Source organism: Chiloscyllium plagiosum, chromosome 2, assembly GCF_004010195.1.
Source record: "Chiloscyllium plagiosum isolate BGI_BamShark_2017 chromosome 2, ASM401019v2, whole genome shotgun sequence".
NCBI classification, from domain to species: Eukaryota; Metazoa; Chordata; class Chondrichthyes; order Orectolobiformes; family Hemiscylliidae; genus Chiloscyllium; species Chiloscyllium plagiosum.
The window spans coordinates 112,241,152-112,254,372 of record NC_057711.1 but is presented as its reverse complement, the minus strand read 5'-3'; the positions used below and the strand labels follow the sequence as shown (position 1 = coordinate 112,254,372).

The 13,221-nt window shown below is 40.6% G+C and overlaps 1 protein-coding gene across 12 annotated transcripts in view; it reads right to left on the bottom strand.

Annotated features, from left to right (window-relative positions):
* The window catches only part of susd1 (sushi domain containing 1), a 95,214-nt gene that overhangs the window by 7,931 nt on the left and 74,062 nt on the right, over positions 1-13,221 (bottom strand). For 10 of the 12 annotated variants that reach the window (XM_043715989.1, XM_043715919.1, XM_043715999.1 and 7 more), the window contains one exon: positions 6,789-6,828. In XM_043715989.1, the coding sequence (XP_043571924.1) occupies positions 6,789-6,828 (40 nt within the window). Of the gene's footprint in view, positions 1-203; positions 1,638-2,397; positions 2,769-6,788; positions 6,829-13,221 lie in introns of those variants that run through there. The other 2 variants (XM_043715954.1, XM_043715944.1) reach the window with 2 other exon arrangements.

Genomic DNA, 13,221 nt, shown 5'->3' with positions numbered 1-13,221 from the left:
TCAGAGGGTGGGCGAGAGTCCTGGTTGAAGAAGTAGGTGCGGGGGCGAAGGTGGCGGAAGAAATGCTCGATCTCTCGCTACGTGTCAAACTCATTGATCTGGGACGTGTGGGGGATGAAGGTGAGGCCTCTGCTGAGGACTGATCGTTCATCCTCAGAGAGGGGGAGGTCTGGAGGGATGGTGAAAATACGGCAGGGCTGGGAGCTAGGACCTGGTGTGGGGCTGGAGCTGGGAGTGGGGGTGGAGTTAAGCGTGAGGGCGGAGATCGACGTGGGGGCAGAAATTAACTCAGTCTAATCATCTTGGTCGTGGACAGTTGTTGGTAGTGGAATATCCTTCTAAATAAAATAACAGCTCATTTGGGACACTGAAAGCAATACTAGCCAATTGAATGGCATGCTGGGAAAACAGTCTAACTGAACAGTTGCTGGGAATTGGATCAGGCCAGGTGGTCATGTATGCAAACTTGTTACCTTGGTTGATTATATTGCACTGCGTAGGTGTTAATGAGACAATGGAACAGTGATATTAAGCTAGGAAGCTTGCAGCATTCATTGTCAAATTGAAGAAAGCTGGGCAGTTATGCAAGCCAATCACTGACCAGCGAAAGGGTTATTGAAGAGATGATGCAGCAAAGTTTCAGGTGGAGCAATAGACCGGAGTTTCAGTAGAACTGTTTTTGAGACAGCTCGACTCATAGGGTCAGCTCAATCAATAGGGAAAATTGCAATATCCAATACTGTCTTTTGCAACACCTTTCCTCAGATAGAAACTCAATTTAAATTATGTTAAATATATTGTTACATCAAACTACTGCTAAGCCACTGGACTCAGAAAATACCCAGATAACTAGTTAAAAGAAGCCACTCAAATCAGAGGGACCTCTCACACACGCCAGAGAAATCAGGACCAAGAAGCAGGAACTTTGGGAGCAAGAAGTGTAACCTCCAGTTCAACCAGCTGTAATCGGGGTAGTGTATACTTTTTAACATCTTGCACCCCCAAAGCAGATTTTAAACTAATGTCTGGGCATAAATATTAAAGAATTTCAGCATCCACAGTGTTTTGCTTTTTGTTAATCCTAGAAACTATTCTTCCTTTTCATGTATTTTTAAAATAATTAGAAATGATTTTGTGAGCATATTAATATTGTAATGGCAGTTTCCATCTACAAGGGTACTTGGGATATTAGAGAATAAAACTAGTTTTGTAACGTGGTATATATATTTATCCCGCATTTCAACCATAATAAATCACATCTTATGGTAAACCACATCTCATTATTAGTGTAAAATGAGTCGCATGAAGTAAGAAGATCAGACCATAAAAAAACAAACCTTACACAGTGATACGGTGAACAGCCTGCCAGTAATTTTTATAGAAGCCACTGCTCAAAATGGTTGCTATTGTTGAAAGACATGACAATTTTCTTATGGGTCAGCTATATAGCACTTGTGTATCATTCAGAAGGTCATTAATTTAACATCCACTCCTGACAGTTGAGCACAGAATCCAAGGATAACACTCCAAGTGTGTGGTTGAGAGAGAGTGCTGCACTGTTGGAGGTGCCATCCTTCAAATGAGAAACAACCTTGTCTGCTCCCACAGGTGGGCATAGAAGAATCCCATGGCCATGGCTTTGAAAATGAACAGAGAAGTTCTGGTCAATACTTGTCCCTCAACTCAACCATCATTAAAAAGCAGACAATTTGTTCACTATCATCTTGCTTTTTGAGGGATTTTACTGCTGCAACTCTTGGGTTACAACACCAACTACACTTCCAAAAGCACTTCAGGAGTTCCAAAGTTAGGGAAATATAAATTTGAATCTGTCCTAAGGATTCTGACAAGTATGAAATGCAGACAAATTATTTTGTATTCCTGACAAAAGGGGCATCAAGCATCAAAAGGATAATATCATTACATGTTGTGAAGACGGACCCTTAATCTGCAGTTTCCATCATGTTTGCCTCAGATTTTTCCCTCACACGTGACATTTGATGGCTCAACCTGGGTTTACACTTGTCATGCCCACTTGCACATTTATTATTTCATGGAAAACCACATCAAAGAACAGCTGGCAGAGGCTCAATCAGACAGATGTTTGGTGTTAGTTTTATATATCCAATGCTCATCCAGAAAGATGGCTTGAGGAAGTGATCGTAGATGGAAACGGTCATTACAACTTTGATATGCTCACAATGTAATTTCTAATTGTCTTAAATATGTGAAAAAGTAGAGTAGTTTCTAGGATTAACTAAAATCAAAACACTGAAGATCTGAAAATCTGAAATAAAAACTCTGCAGGTCTGACAGCAAGTCAGATATACTGTTTCAAATCTGGTATAATACTGCTTCAGAAGAAAGTGAGGACTGCAGATGCTGGAGATCAGAGTTGAGATTGTGGTGCTGGAAAAGCACAGCAGGTCAGGCAACATCCGAGGAGCAGGAGAATCAACATTTTGGGCATAAGTACTTTCCCAACCAAACTGACACCAGGATTAGTGAAAGAGAAAGGACCTGGAATTCAATAGCAGCTGTCACAACATCAGGACATTCCAAAGTGCTTTACAGGCAATGAGGTATTTTTTTGGAAGTTCAGTCAGCAATGTGACTTTGGGAATCGCAGGAGTCAATTGCATGCAGCAAGTTTCACAAACACTCATAAGATAATTGGTCTAATCATGGTGATGAGGCCTGGGGCCCATAAGTAGAATGCAGCCACCAATCCTTCTTCCAGTGCTGGTCTAGGGAATTTCCAGTAGCTTCTGCTGAATGGCAAACCACAAATAAATTTCAGCGTAAGTGACATTTATCCTAAGTAACAAGATTAGGTTTATTACATCTCAATAACAAGGTACAGGTTACATTATACTGATAATGAGGAACAAATGACATGGTTGTCTCCAATTAGAATTGCCCAGACACCACAAGATGCTTAACACTATTTAAGACTCACCTGTGGCTATGCTAATTTGAATTTGTTTTTAGTGATATTAGTTGAGGGGAAATTTTGGTGCAGGATGCAAGAGGGAAACTTGCCTGCTCTTCTTCAAAATTGCGTTGGGAATCTTTTATGCTCCTCAGAAGGGGCAAAGCAGAGCTCTGCATGGTTTAACATCTCTCTCAAAAGCAAAGGTGATGGAAAAAAAAGAGTGGTTTACTAAGCAGTTTTGCCAAAGAAAGAAAGAGCAAGTCCACACCATTGGCTTTTTAAAGAAAGTAATACTATGGAATAATTAACAAGGTGATAAATTTTTGTGTGGTTTGTAACTACTGAATCTTATCAAAGGGATTGGTTATGACTGTCAATGGTTCCATCTTATTTTCCAACAGGCAGAATATTCCAACCGGGAAGGCAGGCCAAAATACTGTCTGCTCCAGGGTTTGACAAATAAAATCAAAATTGTGCACCATTGTCCAAAGGGCCTTTCAGTTTCATGAGGGCAGTGAACAATTTTTTGGGGATTTTTCTTTTATCAAAGCCACAATATAGTGACAACACATAGGGAAGTTCTCACCTGCAAAAGAGGGAGAGTGGAAAAGCAGGCAGCCGAGAACATTTGTACCTTTGGCCAACACGTCAGTTTGCAGGCACCACTCTGCACTGAACAGCATCTTTCTGCCTCAGCCAACCCCTTCCTTAGCCGTCAGAAGGACGGCTTGTCTATTAAGCAGCAGGAAATGATTAACGGTGAGTAGAAAGCCAATTAAAGCAAATGAAATGCTGGGGAAAAGTTGGGAGAGACATGTGTGTTAACTCCCTGACACTTTATTCACTAGAGAGAACATTCATGGCGATCAACTTTTAACGAGGTGGGCAGTCTGTTCCGCAGGGTAACCTCCTTCAGTCCATAACACCTCCGATTCTGCAGTCTTCCAATTCTGGCCTCTTTCGCATTTCCAATTTGAATTGTTCCATTTTTTTGGAAGCCACGTTTTCAGCTGTTTACTGACCTCAGCTCTGGAATTCTCTCTGTGCACCTAACTCTTCACCTTTCCACCTCTCTCTTTTTCCTTTAAGCTGTTCCTTAAACCATAGCCCTTTGACTAATCTATGGCCTGATTCTATTTGGCCATCTTTGCCCCAGATTCTTTTGGTCACCAGGCTGTTGTTTCCTCAAGATGACAGCAGTGGGAGGGTAGGACGTGTTCGGGCTGTGTGCTGATACGCTCCTGCTCCTGCCCTTGCTCACCTGGTCGGCCACATTCTCCTTTGGTTTTTTTTTGTTTTGTTTCTTCATTTCTCTTTCGTATCAAAGTTTACCTTTTCTTCTTTTCTGTGGCTATGGTAGAGAAAGATGATTGCGAGGGCAGCAAAGTGGTGGATCCGGATGTCAGTTCCTCATGGCCATAATGGTCACAGCTTTATCAAAGGCTTCACTGTCGATGGGTCTGGTATGTTCCTCCTGGTGGTGGTGCAGCAGTTTCAGCGGTGGCTGCAGCAGTAGTGGCACAGTGGTTCCAGTTCGTTCCCCGTGGCTATGGCGGTGACGTGGTGGCAATGTGGCAGTTTTGGGTGGCGATGGCAGTGGTGATGACTTCAACATTGGTGACGTAGTGTGTCTGCTTTGTCCCTCCTTGCTATGGCAGTGATGCAGTGACTTCTGAATTGGCTTTGGCAGTGTAATGTGGTGGGTCTGGTCCAGAATCCATAATCAGTCCAGAAACTCAGAATCAACAGAAGGAACAAAGATTAACTTTGTCCTAACTTTGTCTCCATTATTTCTTTTTATAGTTTCTCTAATCAAAATGCTGCCAAGCTGTGGCAACTTATACACTTCGCAACATATTTTCAGAAGTACAAGTGATAATAAATTGCTGTTCTATTCTATTCCTTATATGACTTGGTGCCTGTTTGGTAAATTGTTTTTTGTGCATGGCTCCATGGGATAATCTACTATGTTAAAGATGTTGAAGGCTAATTGCTATTTTTGTTTGGTCTGAAACAAGAAAGCAAAGGAGAAAATCTCCTTGCCTTTTATATAACTAATCATATTTCATAATAATTAATGTGATAACATGAATGACACAGCTCACACTGTTTAGAATACATGGAGCAATTTCCCTCTCTAATAATACATATAGCAAGTTGTAAAATGAAATACTAAATGAAATTTTGAAATAACTGCAATAACAATCAAATCAAATGTGTTAACCATATCATGCCAGAGCAAATGACATTGAATAAGAGATTTTTAAAAAGACACACTTTGCATTTGTATAGCATCCTTCCAAGCTTTGCAGCCAATGAAATTATTTGACATACAAATACTGTTGTAATTTAGGGAATGTAGCAGCCAATTTGCTCATAACAAACTGCTAAAAACAGCACTTCAATACCAAATGGGTAATTTGTACTGTTGGTTGATGGATGGATGACAATTCCCTACTCTTTGAAACTGTACATTCGGGTGTGCTGTGTCGGTTCAGGGTGAAACCTTGCTAATGAGTGCAGCGTACATTGCAAGGATGTGGCCTAGACCCATAGAATTATATTCAATGAAGAAAAGAGCAAAATAAATTACAGGAGGGAGAAAATGACAAAGTAATGCTTTGATGTGGAGAGACACTAGATTCTCCATCTTTCTGGACTATTTCTGTTTTCCATTTGATAAACTGGGTCACATATTTATGGCATAATTTGAAAGGATCTGACTTGCGACTTAAAATAATCATACCTACAAAATTGAGCAACTCAATTGTAGTCTTTTACATTGCTGCTTGTTTTGATCTGAACCAACCACAATCCTTTGAGAAGACTTTGATTTAAACGACCCATTTACACTGACAATGCTCAAATACCGATACGTTGCTAACTTGGCCAAACAGCAAGGGATGCTGGATACATTGGCCACGTAAAACTCTAAAGTCACAAAATCCACACACCAGACCCGAAGCAAACACTGCAGCCAGATGCTAATGACATTAGCATAATGTAAAAGGCAACAGTTATCATGGACAGACATACCCCGACAATTTATGCATGAAACAAGGGAAGGGCCCAGACAGAAAGGCACTGGGTCCTGCTGCACAAAGAAACAAATAGTAGCAAGTCATCCAAACTACTAGGTGTGTCTCCCTGATTGGCCAGAACTATAAAAAGTTCCAGAAATCCATCCAAAAAGGTCTAAAAACAGGGTTCCCCTGCAGACCAAGCTCTTTCAAATCTTGTGGAGACCTTCCAAGGAGGCCTGCGTGGCAAGAGGCAGAGACCAGCTGACCATTCAGAGGGAGCTTCACAGACACAGAGACAGAGCCAGAGAGAAAGCCACTGCATACATCTATAAAAGACTTGGGAAGTATTTTAAGCTTAAGGAGCCAAATAGGATTAGAGATAATAAGTTGTGTATTAAAAGCTATTTTAGCATGCTTCCTAATAAAGTTGGAACTGTTTTGCATTGGTACCAGCTTGTGTTCGTAGAGAGAAAATTCATTCGTAAAATTCTGTTTGGAGTTGTCTACCTTATTTTAAGGAGAAATTAGACAACAGTACTTTGCATCACAGGCTAGATTGTGATGTTGTGTGATAGTGTAAACCAGAAAGTGGATTCAGACAGCTGCCCATCCTTATGTGGATTGAGTCGAGGAGAATGAAGAACTGGTTTGCTAACTCCAATTTTATACTGTTACCAAATGATGATCTACACAGAAATGTTTTTATAAAAGCTGACTGATTGTTATGTTGGCAAGATGAGAGTGGAGACGGTTTATAATGCTTTCCAATTGTTGTGGTTGCTGGACATATATGAGAATGATTCAATTATGCAATACACAAATCATCTCACCTTTTAACTGTGCCAAAGTCACACACGACTGTTTCTTCACCTAATGAAACAAAAACATACACCTTAAATTGTCACCTCACTTCCCAAAATGATGCACTTGGATTCGTTCTGAAGAACTTTTGAGAACAGGTTGGACCTGCCTAAGGATATCATAAATATAATTAAGTTACTAATAAGTGCAATAAGGAATTCAAGAGGAAGGTCTTTATCCCAAGCATGGTGAGAATGTAGACCTCACTGTTGTAGGTGCAATCCTCAACAGTGATCACCATACTGTATGAGGTTGTCTGCACTACTGCTAAACATGAGGGTATGTTTGTCACTACAGTCAGTGTTAGAAATGCAAGTCCCTTTTAGGCTCAAACAGGCCAGCTCCAGAGTTGATTGTCATACACACCCTTCAATCCATCGGATTCATGCTATAAAACATCCATTTACACTAATCCCATTGCTCAGAGCTTGGCCTGTAGTCAAGCATTCATCTAAATAATACTTAAATCTTTAAGGTTCCAACCCTAACCCCTTTCAGCCAATGAGTTCCAATATGTACAAACTTATGGATGAAAAACATTTTCCTCAAAACACCTTTAAACCTTCTGCACCTTAGCACCTTAAACTGTGCCCCTTGGTAATTCACTCTCCATTAAGAGGAAAGGTTTCTCCTTATCTATGTCCTCAAAACATTTTTTAAATCCAATCCTGGGATGAGAGCATCATTGGCTGCTTCAGCATTTATTGCCCATCTCTAGTTGCCCTTGAGAAGGTGGTGGTGAGCTGCCATCTTGAACTGTTGCAGTCCATTTGGCATGGGGACATCCACAATGCCATGTGGAAGCCATCTCCCAGATTTTGACCCAGCAACGTCGACTGAACTTTCTACACCTCAACCAAACCCCTTTCAGGCTTCACTGCTCAATATTGTTGGAGTAAACTTTTCAGAGATGTTATGACACACCGTTGGAACAGGCAAGACTTCAACCTCAGGCCTCATGGCCCGCAGGTAGGGATGCTACCACTAAACCACAACAGCCCACCTCCTCTCTTCCTTTTACATTATTGATACACCACCTCAGTACTTAACAAATTGTTGTTTGCTTTAATTTGTTAACTGGGTCATTCGGTGGTTGGTCTACAGAAAAAAAATCTTGACATGACTTCCGACTGCCTGCTTCTCTTCTACGGTTTGTGCCCAGATGGCCTCAGTGAGTGAGTGAGTGCACTCTGTCCACTAACACACTCAAAGCTTTCAGAGAGAGGTGGGCAATGTGAGGGCTGGCTTGCATCCACAACCTCTCCTATCCCACTTTGATTTAGTCCCCTCTCTTCTTTTCTACCTTCCCTTCATTTAAATATTTTTGCATTGTCCTGGTTCAGTGCTTGATAAGTATTACTTGTTGATTTGTTTAATTGTATGATTTTGGTGGTGAGTTACAAAAGAATAAAAGCTGGGTTCTTGTCATGATTCTTGAATGTCTGCTTTCCTCCCATTGGGGAGGGACTGGAATGGAGGGGAGGCGATGGCCTAGTGGTATTATCACTGGACTATTAATCCAGAGACCCAGGTATTGTTCTGGGGACCTGGGTTCGAATCCTGCCACAGCAGATGGTGGAATTTGAATTCAACAAAACTCTGGAAATAAGAATCTAACGATAACCATGAATCCATTGTTGATTGTTAGAAAGACCCAGAGAGGGAGGGACTCTGTCATCCTTGTCTGGCCTACATGTGACTCCAGACCCACAGCAATGTGGTTGACTCTTAACTGCCCTCTGGGAATTAGGGATGGACAACAAATGCTGGCCTAGCTATGCCCTCATCCCATGAATGAATAAAGAATTGGCTACTTTCAGGCCCAATATCCTTAAAGCATTGAGAGAGAGAGAAGTGTGCATTACTAGGGCAATGGAATGAATTATTTCCCTCACTGACACCATTTTGTTTTAACCCTTCCCTTGTTTACCCTCTTATTTTTGTTTACTTTTTGCTATCATCACAATGCAGCAATTATTAATTCTTATTTACTAATTGATGAATTGGATCTTCAAAAAAAACTGGATTTTTTTTTAAACAGGTGGGCACTATAGAGATGGAATGTATTATCTCCCCCACCAACCTCATTTTGATTTTATTCACCCCCCTCCCCCCACGTTGGTTTTGCCTTTTGGTTTGATTTTGGTTATTTTTACACTAAAAATTCTAAGCACTGGTGAGCAGTGCATGTAATTTGGTGATTGTGTTTGGTAATTTGATGATGGGTCTATTCTTTGAAAAAGATAAAGCGGAGTTCTTCCACAGTTGGGTGTTGATTTCTGGACAGGAAAAAGATCCAGAGGGGGAAAAAGTGAAAACAAATGTTTTACTAATCTATCGATTTACAATGGGAAAATGCTGAAAAATTATTGGGGTTATAACACGACACTTAGAAAATCTCTACCCATTCAAAGAAAATCAACATGGTTTTCTGAAATGGAAATAGTGATTAATTAGTTTTTTTGGAGTCTTGAGGAAGTGGATAAAGTGGATCCAATGCATAGTGCTTACTTTAATGTGGCACTTCGCCAAATGCATTCTGGAAATTTAAGCTTACCAGACAAAATAATGGACAAAATAAATAATAAATACAATAAAACCTTTGTATATCTATGAAAGTCTTTTGTTGCCTAATTCAAAATGAATGTTGGTGTATGAAGCTCTCTCCTTTGAGGATGGTGGTCATTGAGGAAAACCACTCAATAATTTAGCAAAAAGTTGTCATTTATTGGCTGTTAGCAACTACATCCAACTCACACTGTTATGATACACATTGTAAAACCTGTGCAGGGACACCAGTGTTCTTACATCATTGACACAATAAAAAGATACACTGACAGAGGCAAAAAGTCTCCCTCTTATGGGAACAGTTGAAGCGCAAAGATATTCTGAACTATCTGAACTATTAGCTGAAGAAAACGTTCTGCTACAGTTCTCCTCCCACCAAGTCTATATGATATCACCATAGGGGGTGATACTTCAGGCACTCTTCAGTGTTAACTCTTTCAGACAATTATACCCTTTCAGACACTCAGTACCACAGAGAATGGTGGAGGTGAACAGATTGACACATTTAATCAAAAGATAGACAATGTGACAATTGTAAAAAAGAAAAATGTCTAGAGGAACAAAATTATTCTGATAAAGATAATGAGGCATTGAGCGTGGTTTTCCTCGGTATCCCTTGCTCTTTAATAACTGTCAAGATGATTGAACAACTCCATTTTCTATTGCTGTATGTTGAGAAGTCAGTAGGCAGCCCCATCTAGTGGGCTGCTACAGTATAGCTCAAGCAAACCAAATTGATTTTGAAAGTTTTTGTTTTTATCATGATAAAGGCGGTCAGCATTACGGGATTCAACTATTGCTGAAAAAGAGATGCATTTTGTCAAAGCTTTTCAACTTGTATTCATCAGGATAATTCACAAGAAAAGCCAAAGGGAATGTACTATTTATACTGCACAGGAGGAAAGTGCTGATTGATTAGCAATTGGACTTTGATTGGTACAGATATTGCCATAGAGAATGCAGCAGGTAATGATGACTGACAGTTAATTGTTAAGCCTCATTTAAATATTAAACCAGGCAAGTTGAAAGAGGATCGCTGAGGGCAGAGTGGTAGACATGATCTATATGGACTTCAGTAAGGTATTTAACAAGGTTCCTCATGGGAGAACTGTTTGCAAGGTTACATCTCATGGAATACAGGGAGAACTAGCCATTTGGATTCAGAACTGGCCCAAAGGTAGTGGTGGAGGGTTGCTTTTCAGACTGGAGGCCTTTGACCAGTGTTGTGCCACAAGGATCGGTGCTGGGTCCATGGCTTTTCATCATTTATATAAATGATTTGGATGTGAGCATAAAAGGTATAGTTAGTAACTTTACAGATGACACCAAAATTGGAGGTGTAGTGGACAGTGAAGAAAGTTACCTCAGAGTACAACTGAATCTTGATCAGAAAGGCCAATGGGCTGAGGAGTGGCAGATAGAGTCTAATTTAGATAAATCGGAGGTGCTGTATTTTGGAAAGGCAAATCAAGGCAGAACTTATACACTTAATGGTAAGGTCCTGGGGAGTGTTGCAGAGTGACATCGGAGTGCAGGTTCATGGCTCCTTGAAAGTTGATAGGTGAGAGCATTGAGTATAGGAGTTGGGAGATCATGTTGCGACTGTACAAAACATTGGTTAAGCCACTTTTGGAACATTACGTGCAAGTTTGGTCTCCTTTCTATCAGAAGGATGTTGTGAAACATGAAAGGGTTCAGAAAAGATTTACAAGGACGTTGCCAGGGTTGGAGGATTTGAGCTTTAAGGAGAGGCTGAATAGGCTGGGGCTGTTTTTCCTGGAGCGTTGGAGACTAAGGGGTGACCTTATAGAGGTTTATAAAATCATGAGAGGCATGGATAAGATAAATAGACAAGGTCTTTTCCCTGGGGTGGGAGTGTCCAGAATTAGAGGGTATAGGTTTAGGGTGAGAGGGGAAAAATCTAAAAAGGACAAGGGGCAACTGTTTCACACAGAGGGTGGTGTGTATGGAATGAGCTACCAGACCCAGTGGTGGAGGCTGGTACAATTACAACATTTAAAAGGCATCTAGATGGGTATATGAATAGGAAGGGTTTACAGGGATATGGCCCAAGTGCTGAACTAGATTTGGTTAGGATATCTGGTTGGCATGGACGAGTTGGACCAAAGCGTCTGTTTCTGTGCTGTACATCTCTATGACTCTATAACTTTGAATGGTTAAGCCACTGGCCTGAGAAAATGGCTGTCACCTATAGAGTTGTCACAAGCCATGTGTGTAAATGTTCTTTCTGAATGCAAAGAACAAGGTCCTGCATATTATTGTATGCAATTTTCAGTTCATGCATGTGACTTCAAACACTATACAATTGTAGGAAACAGTCCTACTTTTATATAAATCAACCAAATTTTTGTTCACTCACTAATCTATCCATATCATCTTGCAGACTCCAGATATCCTCTATACAACTTACTTTCCTAGCTATTTTCATATCATCGGCAAGTTTAATAAACATACGTTTGGTCTCCACATCCAAGTAATTTATATAGATTATAAATAATTGAGGTGTCAATGCTGTTGTATATCATATCCTGCCAACTCATAAATGACCCATTTATGCCCACTCTCTGCTTTTTATTAGATAACCAATCCTCTACCCCTGCAAATCTGTTACCTTCTACACCAGGAGCTCTTATTTTGTGTAGTAACCTTTGATGAGGCAACTTGTCAATGGAATTCTGGAAATCTAAGTTCACCATATCCACCAGGTCCACTTTATCCCTGTTGCTTCTTACTTCCTCAAAGAACACTAATAAATTAATCAAACAAGACTTCCATTTTAGCCAGCTACATTGTCTCTTCCTGAATGGGTACAGATTTCCACAGAGACCTGTTGTAATCTTCTTAATAATAGACCAGCAATGACCCTATGATAGATGCTAAAACGGCTGACCTCTATTTCCCCGCTTTCTGCATTCCTCCCTTCTTGGGTATAGGAGTCACATGTGCTTTTTTTCAATCTATTGGGATCTTCTCAGAATCTAGGGAGTTTTGGAAAATTAAAACCAATGCTTCAACAAATCAGCAGCCATTTTGTCAACACTCACATGATTGTGAAGACTCCTATCAGATCTTCTCTTGGTCTTCTTCAAGGAGAACCTTTCCAACCTATTCCCCATAACTGAGGTTTCTCATCCTGGAGTCATTCTTATAAATCTATCCCAATGCATTTGCATTCTTCCTGAATTGTGGCCCCTAGAACTACATACAATACTCCAGCTGAGATCGAACAATGTCACATATAAAGTTCATTATAATCTCCCTGTTCCTGTACTCTTTGCCCCTATTTATCAAGCCTAGAATACTGGATGCTTTATTAACAGCCCTCTATACCCATGCTGCCCCTTTAATGACTTTCAGGTCTTTCTGTTCCTGCACCCCTTTAAAATTTTATCCTTTAGTTCATACGATCTTTGTATCAAAGTGTATCACATTACATGTTTCCACATAGAACTTCATCTATCACTGTTCTTCCACTCCACCAACTTGTAAATACCTATTTGAAGCTCGACATTATTCTCCTCACAGTTTACAATTCTCCCAAGTTTTGTGCCATCCATAAGCTCTGAAATTGAGATCAATATCAGGAAACGCAAAGTTTCCATTCAACTCCCCACATACGTTCGAGACACCACCCACGCCCTCTACCTCCTCAAGACTTCCGTTTCCCCGGCCCCCAACGCCTCATCTTCACTATGGATATCCAATCCCTCTACACCTCCATCCGCCATGACCAGGGCCTCCAAGCCCTCCGTTTTTTCCTTTCCAAACGTTCCCAACAGTACCCTTCCACCGACACACTCATTCGTTTGGCTG